The following is a 22,067-nucleotide window of genomic DNA, read 5'->3' on the forward strand; positions in this document are numbered from 1 at the left end:
AAAGAGGTGAGTGTATGACTCCTGGGAGTTGTGCCCAAGGACACTGTCTCAGTAGGAGCTCGGGATGCAGAAGTGAGTCAGCCCCCGAGTATGACCCCAACGCCTTCACAAGTGACAGTCTTCTAGAATCAGAACATATCCCCAACTGCCGAGGCAAGAGGATCACTCCCTTTAGCTAGAGAAACACTCAAGCTTCCCACCATTTCCCCCTCCAGGTCTCTTCCAGTAGTGATGGATAGTCCATGTACCAGATACCCCGGGAAAGTCAACAGCAGGAAAGAGAGACTGAAAATTTAGGAAATTTGCATAGAATATTTCACCTTAGCTAGAAAACAGATTTGTAGAAAAAGGGTAATTACAGAAAATAGATACATCTAAAGTAAACAGAATAAACCTAATCATAATATGGGTAAAAAACTGTCATATTATAAAAATAATAAGACTTGTATGAGAATGGTTTATAGATTTATAGAATCTATAGATTTACAGAGATTAAAATCAAGATAGGGGCTGGAGCGATAGCACAGCGGGTAGGGCGTTTGCCTTGCATGCGGCCGACCCGGGTTTGAATCCCAGCATCCCATATGGTCCCCGAGCACCGCCAGGAGTAACTGCTGAGCGCAGAGCCAGGAGTAACCCCTGAGAATCGCTGGATGTGACCCGAAAAGCAAAATAAAATAAAATAAAATAAAATCAAGATAAGAGAATTCAAAGATTAAAAGAATTGAATAGATGGGCTGACAAGCAAAGTGGAAATAGATGAAAAGATAAGGGAGAGAAAAGCACGACAGAAAAGGTATGTGCCATGGCAGATAGTCCCAGTTCTAAATGGTGCTGAAACAGGGTGACAAATATATAACAACATGTAGCTGCCGTTACACTATCACACAGAACAGTTTCACTGCCCTAAAAGTGCTGCGCTCCGCCTGTTCATCCTCCCTCAGGCAACCAGGGACTGCCAATGATTTATTGGCAGTCACAGATCCTGTCACTATCTGGATGGTTTGGCCTTCAGAATGTTATACAGTTGGAATTAAACAGTACATAGCTTTATTCAGATGAACTTCTTCCACTCAGCAGTATGAATTTTAGGTTTCTCCATGTCTGTACACGGCTAAGGGCTTCCAAGTTTTGCCAGCTGTAATACACTGGATGAAGTTTATATCTCTCTGAAAGCTTTCAAATCTTTAATTTTTTCTTTGTCTCTGACACTACAGAATTACATGATGAGAAGCTTGTGTGTGTGTGTGTGTGTGTGTGTGTGTGTGTGTGTGAGAGAGAGAGAGAGAGAGAGAGAGATTTCTGAACCATTTAAATTGGGTATTGGTTGAACCATTTCAATCTGGAGAACTATGAATTAAATTAAATTAAATTCTACAAAAATCTTGTATTTTTTTCTGCTGACAGTATCTTCTCTTCCATTTCCCTCATATTTTAGTTTCTGAAATTCTTATCTATCATTATTGCTTCTTCTAAGTCAGCCTTAACATTTTCTTCCTGACTTGTCTGTCTCTTGATCTTTTTGTTTCTTCTGAGAGTTTGTTTCACCTTTATCTTCTAACATTTCTCTTGAAATATTTTTAGTTTTGGGTGTCTAATTGCCAAAAGTTCTTTTTTGTTCTTTGTTCAGTTTTCTTCCCATTTTACTTATGTATAAAATGTATTTTCAGGTTGGAGCAATAGTAGAGTGGTAGAGTTCTTGCCTTGCATGTGGCTGGCCCCGATTCTAACCTTGGCACCACATCTGGTCCTACAAGCCCCATCAGGAGTGATCCCTGAGCACAGAGCTAGGAGTAAGCCTGAGCATAGTTGGGTGGGGCCCTATGCCCAGCCCTACTTGCCCCCTGCCAAGAAAGTCAGTTTGTTAAATGTTGGGTTAAGGACATCTAAAGACTTGTTTCTTTAGTATGGGACTCCTTAAAACCTTTAACATGCATTGTGGAAGTTAAAAAGGGAAATGGTAAATGCATCATGCAGCTTTTTTCCAGTGCATTTTAGCACAAAAATTGTTTCTTTGATGAATACTCATAGGATTAGTATTCAAGGAAAGTATTTTAAGAAACATAATGTGAACCAGTATTATATTTCTCTAATTGCTGTTATGGAATGTTTGGGGTAAGACTGAAGAAAAAAAATTGTCGTGTTTTGTATACATGGCCGACTGGGTTCAATCCCCCACACAGCATATGGTCCCTCGAGCATCACTAGGTGTGATCCTGAGCACAGAACACAGAGCCAGGAGTGACTCCTGAGCACAGCCAAGTGTCCCTGAATCCCCCTCTCCCACAACATATGGATGAACATGGAGAGTATCATGCTGAGAGAAATGAATCAGAGGGAGAGGGACAGAGTGAGGCACTCATTTGAGGGATATAAAGAAACATAGTAGAATACCCAAAGACCAAAAATAAACAAACAAACAAACAAAAAAACCCAAAGGCTGGGAGACTGATCCTTAGTAGAAAGCTTGCCACAATGGTGGGGAGGGAGGATTGGTCAGAGAAGGAACCTCTCGGACAGTGATAATGAGAAGTGACCATTCTAGATAAGAACTGGGTGCCGAAAGATGGTAAAGTGATATGCATGTTACCCTGTCAGTAACAGTATTGCAAAACACAACAATGAAAAGGAAAAAAGAAAACTGCCTGCCATAGAGGAAGGCTGGGGCAGTGAAACTGGGACATTGGTGAAGGGAAGTGGACACTAGTGAAGGGATGGTGCCCAAACAGTGTACAATAGAAACTCAATCATGAACAACTCAGTAACTTTGTATCACATGGTGATTCAGTACATTTTTTAAAAATGGAAAAAGAACCCACAACAACAAAAACCCAGATACAGATATGAATCTGCATGTCTAAATGTAACTATATATCTTTGTGTAAGGGGAGTGGGGGTAAAAGGACTTTCCAGTGGTGCTGAGTGTCCTGAAGGCCACTCCTGGCAATACTCAGCCTGCAGTGATGGTCCCATAGGTGCTCTGGCCCAGAGATACGAGGGCCCAGTGATGGTAGTGCCAGAGACTCTCCAGCAACAGATCTGGAGGTGAACAGGGGGAGCTAGGGAGGGCTGGGGATCAAAGGCAAGATACGAGTTTCAGCCCTCTGAACTATCTCCATGGCCCCAAATGTAAATATATTTTCAAAACCATTTCCTTCTATGTCCATGTATATATATATATTACTCTATATATGTATATATATACACACATGTGTATATATATGTGTATATATATATACACACACATATATATATATATTACAGTGGCATTAATAAAAAGACATTCCCTGTCAACAAACAAAAGGTCCTTGAAATCAAGAGCAATTATCCACATTATCATTAAACATTTAAAAGGAGGTTTTTGCCTTCAGCACATACTATTCAGCCTGGGAGTGGGTCTGGCAGTGTTGGACTGAAGAGAAGTTGGCAGGATCTCAGATTTGATGGCTACATTGGTGACTGCACCGTCCATTCTCTCTGGTTCACATAAGCCTGGCAACTGTGCAGCTTTCTCCAGTGTGGGAAGTAATTGGTCAAACTGGTCAAGGTCAGCTGCAAACTAAGAGAGGAAACCATAGTTAGAGGAAGTATATTCTACATTTTTATCTGAAACAACGTAGAAAAAAACAATTGTTCTTTAATGAATTAAGTGTGATTAGGAGAGAATAAGTAAATAATTAGAAAGACTGGCCCTCAGTATAATATGACCTGTTTACTGGAAAGAAATTTGGATGCATGTAGCATAATCCCAATATACTAGGGAACATTAGCTTGTATTCATAAAAAAATACCTTGGTATAAAAGTTTATGCACTAGAAAATGATTATACTGGAAAGAAGTCCAAGACTAATAATATGTTATGTTAGTGTATGGGTGATATTTTAGGCTATATTGTCCAAAGTTTTATAAAACAAATTACTTCATGTTGGAATGGAAAATACAGTTACACCAACAAGTTTTTATACAATTATTTAATCCTTTGGATAACATTAAAAATGGTCTTATTAATTCTAAAAATCTCAGAAAGGTCATTTCCAATTTATGGATTCAATAAAATAAGAAAAGCATGTTCTAAAGTAGGGAGAGGTGGGAGAGATAGTACTATGGGTAGGGTACTTGCCCCCTATGCAGTCGATCTGGGTTTGATTCCTACCACCCATATGGTTTCCCGAGCACAGCCAGGAGTAATTCCAGAGTATAAAGCCAGGAATAACCCCTGAGTACTGCTGGATATAGCCCAACTCCTCCCCTTCTCCCCAAAAGATAGGAATCTCTACATTTGTCTGCAGGTATTTAAAAAAAAGAGGAGAAAACTGACCTGTATTTCATATTATTCTACTATGATACCTTAAGCCACCAGAATAAAATTATCTACCTGTGTGCAGAGTCTCCTGCCTCCATGCCTGGCTGTCCTCATCAGGGCCCCTTGGAGGAGGGTGGGTTGAGTTTCCCTCCCCACCCCAAGCAGAGTCCCGGCAGCTGAAGACCTCCGGTTCCAGCCACAGCCATGCTTAAGACCACTCTCCACACGAGCCTCATGCATGAAGGAACCGACCGAGGAACCCAGGTGTGCGGGACCCGGGGCGTAGATCTCCTAGCCTGCTCGGATTGGGACTGGGCCTCCTCCACCCAGATCCCCCATCTTCCAGTGGGTAGGCGTTACATCCACCAACTGCCCCCCCCCCCCCCCGTGCCATGCAACCCCATCAATGGCCAAGACCCAGAGACTATAAAACCCTGCTCTTGGAAGCATGTGGCCGCATTTGCGGTCGCGCGACATCATATTATCTAGTTCTTACTCTGGAGGACCTGGCAGGCTACCAAAAGTATCCTGCCCACATGGCAGAGTCTGGCAAACTCCCTGTGGCGTATTCAATATGCCAAAAACCAGTAACAATGATGGGTCTCATTCTCCTGACCCTGAAAGAGCCTCGAATGTGGCACCTTTTAAAATCTCAGGGCTAGGACAAAGGAGACGTTACTGGGGTCTGCTCCAGGCAATCGATGAACAACAGGATGACAGTGATACAGTGATACCTGTGTGTGTGACATTTATCAGGAAAACACAAATTAAAAGTAAAATACTACACAAAACCCAGAACGGCTAAAATTGAAAAAAATTGACAATATAAAATATAAAGTCTTGATTAGGTAAAGAAAAACCTAGAAGGAATTCTCACAGACCAGAGAAACTGGAATTATCTATTAAAGAATACCTATTATCTTATTACCCTGCAACTCCGCTCTGGATATATAAACTCACCAGAAATGAGTATACTTGTTTACCAAAACTGATGGGCGGATTGTACCTGTGTAATTATTTTCATAAAGCCGGTATTTTCAAACAGTCTTAACATAGGTATCATTGAAAGTTATATTTCAGCTTAACTGCACACTATAGTTTTAGTAGCACCAAATCATATGAAAGACAGTCTTATCCTCCAAAAGAACACACATAAAGAAATTAGCAAAACAGGATCGGAGATATAGTTTAGTGGGCAGGGTGCTCGCTTGCCTTGCATGCAGCCGACCCGGGTTTAATCCCTGGCATCCCCTACGGTTCCCTGGGCCCACCAGGAGTAATTCCGGAGTGCAGAGCCAAGACTAAGCCCTGAGCGCAAACGAAAAAAAAAACTACAACAAAAAGAAATCAGTAAAGCCATGCTAAGACAGACAGCGAGCAGAGACCCCAGTGCTCCAAGAGAAGAAAGAGAAGGAGGCGATGGCTAAGGGGGGAGGGTCGCTAAGGAGAAGTGAGACCGAAAGAAAAGAGAGCAGGCTGCGAGGATGCTTAGAAGGGACATGGCTGAGCCAAGGAAGGCAAGGGTTTCTGTGTTCTAGCATGCGGTCTGCCTGCGGGAAAAGGGTTCGGTGAGAAGAGGGCAGAAATCAAGCTGGTTCAATAAGGCCCTCTTCAAATTTAGAATGGATCTTGTTTCATGATGGGGACTGATTAATAACCTGCTTTGTAAATTCATTTACACTGTTTCATGAAAGTCCACATTCTGTCTAAATAACTGATCTGTAAGCTCCTGAAGGGAAGGATCATATTTTGTTTTATTTGAACCCAGAGTGCATACGCAATTAGTCAATAAATAAAATGGTTGTATATTAATATTTCCCCTCCCCCCCACACTTCCCAAACTAAACAGAGGGGTTCCTAGTCCATAGCAAGCAACGTGAAAGTGTCTTCTGATTCACTTTAGGTTCAGGGCCTGTCATACACCCTTCTATCTACAATGGTCACGTCTCTTAGTCTCTGACGAGTCTAGAACGAAAACAATGAGAAGGAAATCAGCAAGAAGGAAAACAATGCTGGAAAATGCTTTCGAGCATTTGATTTCAAAGGAAATTAGCAAACCAAGCAAAACCAGGCATCCTCGTGCCCCTCCTTACATTTCTTTCCCATTCTGCTATTCCGTCGTTTCCCACACTTAGCATTATCCACCAGAGTTCTCATGGGAACTTCTCCAAAATACAGATTCCTGGGTTCTATTCTTAAAAGCAGAATTTAATAGGTAGTTTGGGAGGAGGAGGAGACAGGAAAAAAACACACTATAAAGGGAGTTAGGTATAGCTCAGTGGTAGAGGTACAACCTTGTATGATCGAGACCCTGGGTCTGATTAGTCAATTAAAATTGACAAAGATGTGAATGCTTACTTTAGAAAAATGAGAGGAACCTAGACTTTCATAGAGTGCCACATTAATATTATAGTCCCCGAACATTCCTTTTTTTTTGTTTTTTGTCCTCGAACATTCTGAAGAGAAACAGTGAGGGCATCCTGAGATTTTTTCACCAGTCAATACCAACCTTTTAATATATGTCCATGGGCGAAGAAGACAAACAGCCCTGGTCCAAATCTAGTCTTTGAAGCAAAATGAGTGAAAAAGAAACAATATTCAGATATGTCAGATATGCTCATTCTGTGAAGTGAGGAATTACCCACCTGGCTCTGGGACTCCAGTTTAATTTCTTCCGGGGCAGGTTTGGGCATTGGGGTTGGGTTCGTGTTACACGGATCCATCTGTTCTTTCTTTTCCACTTTCACCTTTACATCGTCCAGGCTCAGGTTAGGGGTTGATCTTAAATCTTTCTCATCTTTATCTAAAAGGTAGCGTAGGAGCTGGTGGTCTTTTGATTCTTTTTTCTTTGAAGTATCCAGTTCTAGTTTTATGTTGGAGTTCCCTGGCACCTGTCCAGTCACTGACACAGAAGTGGACGCAGGGTCTTTTTTCTCAGGCTCCACGGACAGGGTGGTGATATCCGAGGGACTACCCTCCTGGAGGAGCCGGTGCAGGATTTTGTGTCTCTCTGTCAGGGAGCTGTGAGAGGAGGGACAGGAACCCCCTGACGAGTTAGAGGAGGCTGAGTTGGAAGTTCCTGTGCAAGACAGTACTTCTTTGCAGCTCGAGTCTCTGTCAGCATGCCGTAACTGCTGCTCCGCAGTTGTTGTCAGCAGCTGCACTAGTTTGTGGCTGGTTTGAGAGTATTTATTGTCTCCATCTGAGAGTCTGTCATTGTTATGCAGAAGCCCGGAATCCAGAGGTTTGCCATCGCTGGAGCTGTTGTCAGACTGAATCATTTCATTTAAAATGGATGTAATCTCTTTGTTGTCTTTGGACTCAGCTTTTGCTGGTTGTATATTTAATCGGCTAGGTGAGTTCTGTGAGCTCATCTGCCGCAGGACTGGAGAATTGGCAGAGAAGCCCACAGAGTTATTGGGTCCTTCATTCATACTCTGCAGAGATGATACTGGGATGTTTGGATAGGATCGGTTACTATTATTACAGGCAGTATTTGTCATGCCGACAGGGGAGCTTAATGTTGGAATATTAGGAGGAAATGAATTGTTTGGCATCCTGGGTCTTGTCAATCCAGAACTAACTTGTCTCCTTGGAGACATGAACTGTGTGAGGGATATTCCGGTACCTTCCATAGGAGAGTTGTTGAGGGGTAAAGAGGGGTTAGTGCTCTGGGAACTGGCCTGTCCCTGGTTTAAGGCAACACTGGCTACAATCTGGTTTCCCGGTGAGCATCCAAAATTTCCTTGGCTGTTGCTAGAATTACTGTGACTGCTGCTATGGAGATCTGAACCCTGCTGGCGGGTCACTCTGGTGGACACCATGTTGCTGTTAGATGACGGCACTGTGGGTGGACGGGCCACACCATGAGCGGGAGAGATAGCAGGATTGACAGAGGGGTTTACTCGGGGAACAGACATTCCAGAATTAGTGTCATCTTGAGGAGAAAGCCCACTGTGTTCCCTGGAAAAGGGGGAGACATTATTATTTCAACATCTTCACTGATTTCCACTGAAGTATTTATGAGTTTTATTATATTCATTGACCTCATTAATACTGCAAGCTATCAAGAAAGAGCTTCTGCATCACTTGAAAGAAAAACAGTAGGCTGTTAGTGCTACTATGAAATTCGAGCACCACTTAATGGGAAATAGTGCTTTGGGTACCATAAATTTGGTAATGGTTTGTTACATTTAAAAAAAATAAATCTACTTGGCCTTGGAAAAATCCAACATATGCCTTCTGAGGTTTTCAAAATTTAATACAAATAGCATTGCAATAATACTTTTAGGTGGAAGAGAAAATTTCCACACCTCTCTTTACTCATGACTCCCATTTCAGTCTTTAAGTTACAGCTTTTAAGTATTTCAACTCCAAAGAGGAAGACTGGGTAAGGAAAATACTATGTCACTGATGCAAAAATTAAAAGGGGTGATATGCAGACATAGCAGATGTTTTTGAAAGAGAAATCACAATATGAAAAAAAAGAACTGTGCTAATTCCACTCACAAGCATAAATTAAACTAAAATTAGAAAAAAACTAGAATACAGAATTCAGATTTTATCAAGTTCCTTACTAAAATCCATAATTATGATAACACATTTGTGACTGGTATTAACCATGTTCCAATAAGCAAATATATCAGATGAGGAAAAGATGAAGTGAGGAAAATGTCTTTGTTTTTGTTTAATGCTAAATTTTAATAGTTGTAAATGTACAGTTCTGAATAATTCATAGGACAAAAGAATGGTTTCATGAATTTACTATAAATACCAATAGAAAACACATTTAAAGGAGAACAAGAGGCTAAGATATTAAAAAAATTTCAAGTTGATAGTTCAATGCTTTATCGTTTGAGAAACTATCAAACTCAGGAGCCACAGAACTTGCCTTAATGAAAACACTTTAAAAAAAATAACAATGTCAACAAACTTTGAAACCTTTATAAGACCGTAAGTTCAAATATGGAAAACTGTAAGCCTCACCTTTCCTTACTCCCTCTCTCAACAACACTAGTGTTCGACGACAAAACTATAAAACCCAGTATTGATATATTATTACTCATCATACTAGTTTAATGCCTGATCTGGAAACTGTTTTCCATCCAGCAAGAGTATAAAAATGTTTCTTCAAGAAGAGATATGTGAACTGACTTATTTCATGAAGCTCTCCAAATAAGAAGTACCTGTCGATGATATGAATTCCCATGATGAAAGGCTGCATGTCTGGACTTTGAGGGTAGCAAAGTTTACACTTGGTGTGGGCGCTAAGCATTGTCCCATCATTCAATATGAATCTATAGGATGGGCTGGAGGCAGTGCCACGAGTCATCACTGTTTCAAACAAAAGAGAAACCTAGTTAAAATTCTGACACTTATATTTAGGGGAAGGGAGAGTTACCAAGCCTTATTTCTACCTACCATCTCGCTGAAAATGCCCTCCCAACTGCGACCTGCTCACACTCAAAGGATAGTTCAGACAAAGCAGATATCTGAGGGGGAAAGCTATTCCAGTGAATACACCACATGATGACGAGTTTTAATTTAGTCCTACTTGAATGGGTGCCTCCACACATAACTTATTATTATGAAGAATAACTGCAAACTGGGGGGGAAATAATCCTTAATCTTTCCTTATAATGGGGAAGCCCACTACAAATACCAGAAGTAAACTTCTTCACTTTCACTGTATTATCTCTAGAATTTTTTTTTTTGCTGGCTGTTTTATTTTTAATAACAGCTTTGAGATATAATTTACATACTTTAACATTTACCCTCTAATCTTGATTAATCTAGAGTTCCTCAACCAAAATTCAAATTTAATCTTTCACTGAAGACTGTGAATCACTAATGTTCCACTTGACAAACTGTATTTGGATTATTTTAAATATATGAACATAGTTCGAGTAAATTATGGCAAAGCCAATTATTCCCAACATAAAGAACAAAAACTACATTAAGGCAGTCAAATAACTACTTAAATATGATTTATTTTTGCCTTAAGCATTAGTAATAGCAGAAAAAAAATGCAATTAAACATGTAAGGCTGTACCAGAATACAAAGTTAGAAAATGTTACCAAAATTTAGTAATACAGCAGACTTTTGAAAGAAATATCTAATATAGATTCAGCTATACCAAGCTTAAAAATCTTATCTACCAAACATAAGAATTACTTACACAAATGACTATTATAATTTTGTCTATAATAATTTTTAGTACGATTTTTCAAAGACAGAAAGGGCTTCAACTAAATAATTTTTGGAACTATGCACTAAATAGAAGATATACTCTATCTTATTGTTTTGTTTATACAGTATAAACTGATGGGGGTATAATCAACTGTAAATCTACACCATATGTAGATCTGCCTAAGTACCAAAATTAGAATATAAACTTGATTGAAAAGATTAAGATTAATGCCCAATAAACACATTCCTTACCCCTCTGGCAATTTCAGTCAAATAACTGACACATTTACCAAATATTAACACATGGACACATTAGTATCTAAAGAAACACTAAAAGGTCAAAAAGTCTTTCACAGAAATTGAAATCCTTGTGTAAGGATATAAGAAAATCTGCTATACCAAAACCTCTAAAAAAACGTGGACTACTGTTAGCATCTTTTTAACAATTTATTTTGAAGATTACAACTAAAAGAAAAAGTCAGCATTTTTAAGTCAACTATTAAGCTGGGATAATGATAAAATTACAGCTATATAAAAAAGGGCCAGGCAAGATACAATCAGTTCATGTTATTTAGCTTAGCTCGCTGTCATTCCTCATCACTGTGGAAAGTTCTTTAAAAATCTTCTCACTGCAATAGAAAACCGCTGGATGTGGGGGTCTTCGTCACTGAGCCATATTATCTAAAAGGGAGCCAGTGTTCACATATAGCTGTTGAAATTTAAAATAAAATTGAGGGGCCAGAGGGTACCTGCCTTGTACACGGCTGACCCAGGTTTGGCCTCCAACATCCCAAATGGTTCTCTGAGCACCACCGGGAGCGATCCCTGAGTAAGCCCCGGGAAATACTGGTTGTAGCCTCAGAGCCAAAATAAATAAATAATAATTAGAAATCAGTTCCTGATTTCTGAGTAACTAGTTGTTAAAATAACCGAATTTTGAAACTTACTGTTTTTTACTAATTTAAATAAGTTTAACTAGTTTCAAAACTAGTTCCTCAGTTACACTAGCCACATTCAACAAAAACCTACAAGTGGCTAGTGACCGTCACACTCAAGACAAAGCTCTATACAATCTGATTTCAGCTTACATTTCCCATGTTATTTCTGATTACTTCCTAAAGTTTCTCTTATGTCTTTTGGAACAGGGAGTACATAATGTTTTGCAAATTTTTCTTCATCAGCTAGAATAAACACAGGGCTACAGTGTAGGGCTATACTGTGTTCCATTCTAGTCTTCTACTTTAAGGTGATTTTACACTTTATTTTACATAGAAAATCATCCAATGAGCATTGATGATTGAAAATGTTACCAAAATTCAACTTGACTCTCATCTTAAGAGATTAATATTTACTTATGAATAATTACAATAACCTTAAAGAATATTATCAAATGCTTCCACTATATCCCGATTTGTACTGTTACTTTTTTTTTTTGCAGGTCACACCCAACATTGTACAGGGGTTACTCCTAGTACATGCACTCAGGAATTACTCCTGGCGGTGCTAGGGGGACCATATGGGATGCTGGGAATCGAACCCGGGTCGGCTGCGTGCAAGGCAAACACCCTACCCGCTGTGCTATCACTCCAGTCCCTGTACTGTTACTTTTAAGTGAACCTAGATTTACTTTTATGATGAAAATTAACAGATAAGCTTCTTGATTTATTGACAAACAGTATAAAATGAGAAAGAACTAGAAACCCAGGTTCTCTGAATTACAGAAACATCACTTGCCCTCCTTTGACATGTAGAACTATATTTAAATTAGTAAAAAACACACTAAGTTTTAAAGTTAGATCATTTACTTTGGACATTGACGTGTGTAGAATACTGTGTGTAATAAGACATTGAAAAAAAAGAAGTCAGTGTTATAGTGAAATTTCAAATTTCAAATAACTAGAACCTAATTGAGACTGTGCAGGTAATTAAGATTTTCCCAGTGCTCAGCTATTCAGATGAGAGATCAACAGGAAGACAGCACAGGCTTGCTCTTTCAAGCCTGTGTCCTTGGAATATGTATGGCTTCTTGCCTTTTTTCCACTCTGGAGAAGCCCATGTTACCTCTTGGACATGTATTCTTCTCTTCCTTTCCCTTCATGTCTTTCTGAGTAAATTTCACTCAATAAAAAACTATCTTGTTTCACTAGAAAGTCAATAGAGACAATAGAGACCAATGAAAAGAGTAGGTGACTACAGGTTTAGGACTTAATAACGCAAATTAGCCTTCATCCTTCACCACTAAAGTGAAGCCAGTTTGTTGTGCGGTAGTATCTAGCATGGAACTCATGCCTAGTAGGCACTGAATAAACAGTTACCGAATAAACACTTAAGGGAAAAACCAAGTGAGCAGTTTCCAAAATACCTGTGTCTAGAATCACATCCCATTCATCCAATCCTTAAATACCAATAACGTCAATCCTGCATAAAAATCACTAATTTCTCAATAAGGTAAAGGTAAAGGCCCTCCCGTTGATCGTCGATTTGCTCGAGCGGGCCCAGTAACGTCTCCATTGGAGACTTGGTTGTTACTGTGTCTGGCATATCGAATACTCTCGGTAGCTTGCCGGGCTCTCCGAGAGGGGCGGAGGAATCGAACTCGGGTCGGCCATGTTGGCCGCTTGTAAGGCGAACGCCCTACCCGCTGTGCTAATAATTTGTCAATGATATTCTGAATTCAGACATATGAGAGTTATAATATTTTACAGACCTAGTTGGGTAAAATACTGCTGTGTGCATCAAATTATTCCCATAAGGGGGTTTAAATTAGTGAATGTATGTGTATGTGTGTGTGTGGCGGGGGGGGTTCCCGGGGTGGAAGAAAGCACCTCAGCAAGGCAAGCGCTCTACCACTGAGTCATGTCCTAAGGCCTTAGTCCATAAGTCAGTTTTATGATTTATAAACTATCATCTGGAATCCCATCTTAATCATAGGTTTTTGCATTTTCCCCCTCATCTATTTTTTGCCAGCTAGTATTTTGATACCTGGCTCCTCCACCCATTTCTAAAATCTTCAGAATGCTTAGTGGGAGGGATTTTATTGATGTGGCATTACTGATAACTCATAAATCTTTCAAAGAATCTTTAATATTAAAACTGTTTTTGTTTTCTCTCAGATAAGGCCTCAACAGAGATACATGGCAAAGGAAATGAAGGTTTCTTAAGTAGAGGTGTAGAGTATTTGGGCTTTTGGCTCAGTATCAGTGAGATAAACCCAATAAAGATGACCGACTGATGTTCCCCAATGATCAGGTATAAAATGTGGGGCAGAGTACAGTGACAGAAATTTCTTTTTTTTAAAAAAAAATATAACCCTAGATATATTCTGAAAGGATACAATTTAAAACAAATTTAAGGAAAAAAATACTCTTAGTTGCTCTAAGATTTCAATTACCAAAGAGTAAATTCTGTTCAATTATTAAACTTTTGGAAAAAGGAACAAAATAAACTCCATTGAACATTTCTGAATGGAGTTTGGCATAAAAAAAACTTTCAGTTAACCCTGTTATATGGACTGTGGAATTAATATATTATACAAATCTCAAAGAACATTGTGGTTGATCATTATCTATAGCTACTTATGTTTTATGGCAATGCTTATAAATGTATTAACTCTGTAAACTTAAGTCTTGTGATCTTTCTAATAAAAACAATGTTGTTTTGTGGTTAAGATAGTAGAGAAATGAACAAATAGCAAGTAAAGTCATTTATAATACTATCAAATATATCACTGTTAACATTTTGCTAAACTTGAAGAACTGGACAAATATTCAAGAGTGAGATCATATTATATATGCCGTGCTCAATTTCTTAGCATACTTTTTAATATAGCAAAATTATCATGGGCATCTTTTAAAGACAAGAAAGAACGTTTAATCATTAACACTAATTTAAAATTCCACAAACTTCTAGATTATCAATATTTCCCAGATTACTAATCTCTGTAAGTGATTTCTCTGGTGTATTTTTCCTGTGCTACAAAAAAAAGTACTGAGGAAAAATACACCAAAGATGAACAAGCACATTTACTGTAGAAACTTCTAGAAATTTGAATATCTTTTTTCCCCCCAATTTTATTTGAAACTTGAATATCTTAAATATGTCTTATGAACTCCCAGTGGGTACCAGAATCTCTCTGAAAACCGTACAGAGCATCAAACACAAATTATAATTATTATATTTATTAGTATCATCTAAAACTAAGATTTCTGTTTTCCAAATTTCTCTGTAAGAAAACTTTATCTTAGACCATGAACTCTGATTCAGGTCAGTATGTGGGAGGTGTCTAGAAATCTGCTTTCACAATAGTTCTAGATGCATCTTCTTAGGGATTTTTTTCTTTTCTTTTTTCTTTTTTTTTTTTGCCACATCCGGCAACGTCCAGGGGTTACTCCTGGCTTTCTACTCAGGAATTACTCCTTGGGGTGCTCAGGAGACCATATGGGATGGTGGGAATCAAACCTGGGTGAGCCGTGTAAGGCAAACGCCCTACCTGCTCTGCTGTTGCTCCAGTCCCTTCTTCGTGATCGTTGAGAAACAGTGTATCCTAGTCTGTCTTGAAAACAATGGTTCTAGGGACTGGACAGACCTTAGAAGAGCCCCAGAACCACAGGGTTCTGGAGCATTTCTGGAGGCAGCCTTGAAGGCCCTCAGCACCAGTTCAGACAAAAATCTCTTGGAGAGGCTCTCTTGGCTTCCTGAGTACCACTTGGAGACGCCTTTCCCAAATTAACTAAGACAACAACAATGGTTCTGGATAGAATAAAACCTTGGTACCCTTTATATACAGGCACAATTTTTCTCCCACTGAAAACAATTTCTTAGCTTATCCTGATACCCATTGATTTCCCCCCATCTCAATGCGGAGCCACTGATTCTATTAGTTGAAACTAGACTCTCCCACATATTCTTTGGCTGAAATGTATTTTAAAATTTGATTATCAAAAATAAAATGTTAAGCTGTTGGTCAGCTGTCACTGTCAAAAGCAGCTGTTAAGAACTTAAAATTTTTAAGTAGCAAAGGTTTTACAGGAGTTTATACCAAAGGAGGTTAATAAACAGGGAAAAGACACAAAAGATAAAATTTTCTTACCTAAATATAAATCACTATAACGTTTCATAAACTTTCAAATAATTTTATACACAAAAAAAGACATAATGGCAGAATTTGTTTTACTCTTTTAACATGTTCCCTAAGTGAAGAGGCAACAGGAAAAATGAAAAGGCAAATTCTCAAGTTTCTCCATCCTTTTCATTTTTTTTCATTTTTTTTTTTTTTTTTTTGCTTTTTGGGTGACATCCAGTGATACTCAGGGGGTTGGTGCTCAGGGGACCTCATGGGATGCCAAGGATTGAACCTGAGTCAGCTGCGTGCAAGGCAAATGCCCTACCTGCTGTATTATCGCTCCAGCTGTAAGTTTCTCCATTCCTGATATTAAATTAAGCATCACTACTGGAACTTGTTAAGATAACTGGACCTTCACTTGAGAATTTAATTCAACAGGTCAACCTCTTTAACAAGAAATTTCTGTTTGTTTAATAGATCATCTTTTCTCTTTAATTTTTGGGTTACAACTGGCAGTGCTCAAGGATTATTTCTGACTCTGTGCTCACGGATCACTCCCGGTAAAGCTTGGTGAACCATATGCCACATCAGGAACTGAGCTAGGATCAGCTGCATGCAAGACAAGTGCCTTAAGCTCTTTACTATCTCTCAGGCCTAAGGACCACATTTTTCTTAAGACACTAAACACTGCTGAATATAAAATATCGGATAAAGATGTATTTATTTCATACCAGCTATTTAGTAAGTTGTCTAAAATCTAATACCAGAATCAGAATTATGTAAAATCTGAACCACTTAAATTGAGAAAACATTCAAGAGTTTTCTACAAGGCTCATGTGGGTGAGGCCCTGGGTTGGATCCCTGTCACAAAGCACGTGAAAAAGGAGGCCAGAGGAAAAACAGGACATCAAGAAATGAAGAACAGGGAAAGATGTTCTATCTCTTCACTGATTTGTTTCTTTGCTAACTAGTTTCCCTTCATATGTGACACATTTTATATATATATATATATATATATTTTGTTGTTACTGTGTTTGGCATATCGAATACTCTCAGTAGCTTGCCGGGCTCTCCGAGAGGGGCAGAGGAATCGAACTCGGGTCGGCCATGTTGGCCGCTTGTAAGGCGAACGCCCTACCGCTGTGCTATCGCTCCAGCCCTATATTTTATATTTTTATTTTATTTTATTTTAAATTTTAATCTCATAAAGTTTGGAATGCTTTATTCTCATTGGTCTCTAGCCCAAGGTATATTTTTATAAATTTCTTTGTAATTTTAAAAGTGTTTATAAATATTTCTTAACTTAAAGTATCTTGTTTATTTACCCTCTACCTTACTTTTCTACCTTACCAGCTGGGCTGGAGCTATAGCACAGCGAGTAGGGTGTTTGCCTTGCATGCGGCCGACCTGGGTTTGATTCCTCTGCCCCTCTTGAGAGCCTGGCAAGTTACCAAGAGTATCCCGCCTGGCAAGCTGTTTGTGACATATTCAATATGCAAAAAAACAGTAACAACAAGTCTCACAATGGAGACATTACTGGTGCCTGCTTGAGCAAATCAATGAACAATGGGAGGACAGTGCTACAGTGCTACCTTACTTTTATTGATTTCTAACTTGTGTCCACTGATCAGATAAAAGTCTATATGATTTTTTATCTTTTTAAGTTTATTGACTTGTATAATGGCTCAAGAATGCAATCTATCATAATAAATACAATCATAAGTATTGAAAAAATGTGGGTGCAGATATTCAGTATAAAGTTCTGTTTTAATTCAGTCCTGTATTAGTTCACCAAAAGGTAATGGATATGGCTTTTTGGATCTTCCATGGGGGTGGGGGGTGCAGGCTAGGGAGTGGGGGTTGACACCTGACGGTGCTGGTAGCTTGGATGACCATGCAGTGCCGGTGATCAAGCCCAGGGATCCTGTGTACAAACATGTGCCTCATCCAGCCCTTTAAGCTATTTCCTGGCCCTGTTTTACCCTATATTTTTCCTACTTCATCACTGCTTATAGAAAAATATTCAAATCTCCAAGTGTGATTGTGGAATTACTTCCGATGTTAATTATTACATTTGAATAAATCTATCTTATGCAGAATTCTATTGGCTTAGAGATATGTACTTTAATCTGTGGCTTACATGGATGAGAATCTAGCCATTTAGATGAGATCATCTAGATCTTCTTTGCCTTGGTAGGATGTACATAAATTTCAGATTAAAATCAAAACCTTTTTTTTTTTTGGTGGGATGGGGGGCTTGGGGGGTGGGAGGGATACTGGGATCAGTGGTGGTGGAGAATGGGCACTGGTGGAGGGATGGGTATTCGATCATTGTATAACTGAAACCCAAGCACAAAAATTTGTAAATCTACAACTGTGCCTCATGGTGTTTCACTAATAAAAATCCAAAAAATAAATCAATAAATTAAATAAAATAAAAACCTTTTAAGTGAAGCCTTTGGAGGTTGAATTTACAAAGTTAAGGGGAAAATCAGAATATCAAATACTTCAGCTCTTAAGGCAAGGAGTGGAAATAGTGCTCTGTCTTAATGTTATGCAAAACTCAAGTGCCACTTGTGGAGGAGGGAAAAGCAAAGTCTGCATCCACAGAATGCTGTAGTTGCTTATTGCAATAATTTCCAAGCCTAACTACACTTCCAGATTGCCTGGCTAAATGAAAAAACAGATTCTTGATTCTATCTATCCACTTAAACACCACCTCTGGGGATGGAAAATGTCAAATCAAGGGCCTATGGGAGTACTATTAGTCTGAGGGAAGCTGTTGAGAAGTAATGGGAGGGTCACATATATGGATTCCAGAAAAAAGAATTCACCTCTATCTTCCATACATCATTAGGAAGCAGCTGACCTCAAAAGCAACAAATGGAGTATCACCTATAAACTTAGGGAACCCACCATTATGGAATAATGTGAAAATTAAGAAGGGCAATGAATAATAAAAATATTTTAAAACTGGAATTCAGGAATAGCATACAAAAAGACTCTTCTAAAGAAACAATTTATTGGGTTACAGACAGTACAGCAAATAGGGAACTTGCCTCGCATGCTGCTGACCTGGGTACAATCCCCTGAGCACCAGCAAGAGTAATCACTGCACACAGAGCCAGGAAAAAACCCTGTTCAAAGTCAGGGCCCCCCGACACAAAAAAATAAGAATTTGAGGGGTAAGACAGATGCCTTAAGGGCCTGATGAGTACATAATAAATTCAACTCCTAGCACCACAAGATCACCAAAGCATTGCAGAGAGTAAGTAGTCTCAGAACACACATGGGTGTGCTCCAAAACCAAAGTAATAAAAGAAGAAAGAAATGATTTACTCGGAGTTTGGAGAATAAATTACATTGGGAAAGGAACAGCTCATATTAGGCTACCATAATTAGATGACGACATGTTAAAAATGCATCAAAACCCTTTAACTCTAAATCTCTGTACTTTCTAGCCTTAACTCTTAGACAACTTGCCTACGCTTCTGATGATACTGCTAAGTTCCTGAAGGGTAGTGTATTTGTTTTATATCCTCAGAGGACTATGACACAGAAGCAGCTATTAGATTACTCATGGGGGGGGGGGGCACACCCAGTGATGCTCAGGAGCTACTTCCAGCTCTGTGCTTGGGCAGGAGGGTCACTCCTGGAGGTGCTCAGGAGACTGTGTGGTACTGGGGATGTAACTCAGGGCACTCCATGCCAAGCATGTGCTCTAGACCTTGTAGCCATCTCCCCTGCACATTACATAGATTTTGACTTAAGACTTCAACCTGAGGAGATACAGTACTATAATAATCATGAAGCAAACATGCAGGACAGATCTGCTCTATTACCCCAGAAACCCTGTGGCCTGCTCTTGATCTGGGAACCATCTTTAAAAGCCAGACAAAGATAATCACTTCCTCTGAAGCTGTCCCTGATTCTCGGAGTTCACATCCATTTATTATCTTCCTTGATTATACCTCGATTACAGCCTCAGCCACACACATCATTAGGTTGTCATGTCTTTTCCTAATACATTTTGCGCTCCTTCAAGCTGAAAGCCCTGCTTTGTCGGTAACCGGCATCCCTGCACATTATGGTGTTCTGTTTGTGGAGCATGTCCGCTGAATGAATGGAGAATGAATGAGCGAGTGACCACCACATGAGCTCCTGTCCTTAAAATGTGCATCCCAAATTTCAGGGATATTCACTCATGAATTACTTTGCTTACCCATTTCTTCCTTTCCTAAAACATTATTGCAAAAACTAATTTGGAGAAAATACTTATCAAGCCATAAGTTATATATAAATCACTTTATATTAAGCAAAGTTAATGAGAATAATTGAGAGACAACTTTACCTTCTTGAAACAGTTGTCTGGCATATGAAGGTTCTCTGCCCTGAGGTTGGAAAAAAGCATAAATGCACTTTCTCACTAAATCTTCCCAGCCAGTTCTGCCAGCAGCTCTCAGGGAACTAGTATCAATGGAGATGATTTTACCTAAATAAAGAATGAGAAGCTTATGTGAATGAAATCCTCTTGATACAAATCATCCGTATCTTAAAGCAACAGCATCAAAGAAGTAACCTGCTCTACTACAAAATGCTTAAAAGATAAACATTTTTTTAAAGCATGATGAATTTTTATTGTACATGGTAGTGGAATATATCTGAGACATAAATTTAACAGCTTGACCTGTAAGTCAACAACAAAGCACCTGTCTTGCACGGATGGGTTCCTGGGTTTGAAATTCAACATCACCAAGAAAAAAACACAAAAACAACTCCTGTTATTGAAGTCATACCATAAAGAACTGAAAGTAATAAGACTAACATGTTGCTTTGGGGATCTGTATAGTACTAATGGCTGAAACACTTACTGGGGAGAGATGGAGATGAAATATATAATATATGGTACATGATTTTGGCTTAAATTAATTTCAAATAACCAAATAAGGAGAATATGAGAGAGTGAGTCTTTCTTCTTCTACCTCATCTTCAACTGTAGGCAACATTGCATTAAAGAGGAAATAAAGAATGAAAGCAACAAAAGTCAAATCAGAGAAAGATAAATAAGAACATTAAGAATTGCTGGCCAGCACCCCAGGTGGGAATAGGTGTCATGCCTTGGCCTGTTCTCCCTGGTGGCTCGGAGGCCACCATCCTCCAGAGGCCATTGGACAGTCAGGTTTGGGCCCACAGTCACGAGACACGTGGGGCCTCACAGGATGGGGGTGGAGCCGGCCCTTTCCTCCCTGCCCCAACTGAGACTCCGGGTCACCACCCACAAACAACCTCTCAGGTTCCTGATCAAGCTGCTCAACGGCCATGATCCCAGAGACTCGGGAACAAATCTTGGAACCCAGCAGATTTTGGCAGAAATTCCTCCAGATTTAATTGTTAAAATTTCAGAATTCCAAAATTGCGTGACCACTACTGCGGCCGCGCAACATCATATGTTATTCATAACCAGCAATAGAAAACAAATTGTCCACGGTTGCCTTTTTGGCAGATCTGAGTGTTGGGTAAAATCCCAAATAATAATGGTGGGTCTGGTGTCAAAATATTGAATGTAATCAAAGTAGAGAGAGAGTAATGTGGAAGTCATCTGCCCCCCAGGTAGGGGGAGGGTGTGGGATGGGGGGTATATTGGGTTTTTGGTGGTGGAAAATGTGCACTGGTGAAGGGACGGGTATTGCATCATTGTATGACCGAGACTTAAACCCGAAAGCTTTGTAACTGCTCTCATGGTGATTCAATAAATAAATTTATAAAAAAAAAGGAAAAAAAAACTGCTGGCCAGGCAGGTTCTCTCGTCAAGCCCGTGTTCTCCCTTGAACGTGTAATCTCGCTTGTGTGTCTCTCTGCTTCTTTGCCTGTCTATTTCCACTCCGAAGAAGCCTGTGTTCTCTCTTGAACACATACTTTTCTCTTTCTCTCCCCTCACATCTTTCTAAATAAATTTCAATAAAAACTATCTTGCTTCACACACACACACACACACACACAACACACACACACAAACTGCCAGGCAATCTATATAGAGAACATCTGTTTTATAAAAAGGGGTACCATCCTTGAACACATTTCCTAAATAGCCACTGAAGAACTACGTAAGTAATTCTGTGTGTGTGTGTGTGTGTGTGTGTGTGTGTGTGTGTGTGTGTGTTTAGGTCATACCAGGCAGTGTTCAGGGATTGTTCCTAGCTCTGTACTCAGGAGTGAAACTAGTGGTGCTTGGAGGACCAACGATTCAAACTGGAGTTGTGGGATATAAGGCAAGCCCCTCTGTTTCTGCTTGTCTGCTTGCTTTTGGGCCACACCTGGTGAAGCTCAGGGTGTACATGGCTGTACTCAGGATGACTTCTGGTGTTGCTGGGGGACCATATGGGATACTGGGATCAAACTAAGGTTGGCCACATGCAGGGCAAACACTCTTACCTGCATTTCTATCACTCTGGCCCCCTAAGGGAAGCCCCTCAATCCCTGTATTTCCCCCTGGTCCAAGTTATTCCTTAAAT

At 39.5% G+C, this 22,067-nt stretch overlaps 1 protein-coding gene across 6 annotated transcripts in view; it reads right to left on the reverse strand.

Moving 5' to 3' along the window:
* NCOA1 (nuclear receptor coactivator 1) overlaps positions 1-22,067 on the reverse strand; it is a 227,458-nt gene that overhangs the window by 47,071 nt on the left and 158,320 nt on the right. For all 6 annotated transcript variants that reach the window (XM_056128705.1, XM_056128714.1, XM_056128695.1 and 3 more), the window contains exons 11-14: positions 19,907-20,047; positions 9,490-9,637; positions 6,949-8,266; positions 3,379-3,559 (exon numbers count right to left, since the gene is read on the reverse strand). In XM_056128705.1, coding sequence (XP_055984680.1) covers positions 3,379-3,559; positions 6,949-8,266; positions 9,490-9,637; positions 19,907-20,047 — 1,788 coding nt within the window. The remainder of the gene's footprint in view (positions 1-3,378; positions 3,560-6,948; positions 8,267-9,489; positions 9,638-19,906; positions 20,048-22,067) is intronic.

The sequence above is a fragment of the Sorex fumeus genome, unplaced genomic scaffold, assembly GCF_029834395.1.
Source record: "Sorex fumeus unplaced genomic scaffold, SorFum_2.1 ptg000006l, whole genome shotgun sequence".
In the NCBI taxonomy this organism is placed as follows: Eukaryota; Metazoa; Chordata; class Mammalia; order Eulipotyphla; family Soricidae; genus Sorex; species Sorex fumeus.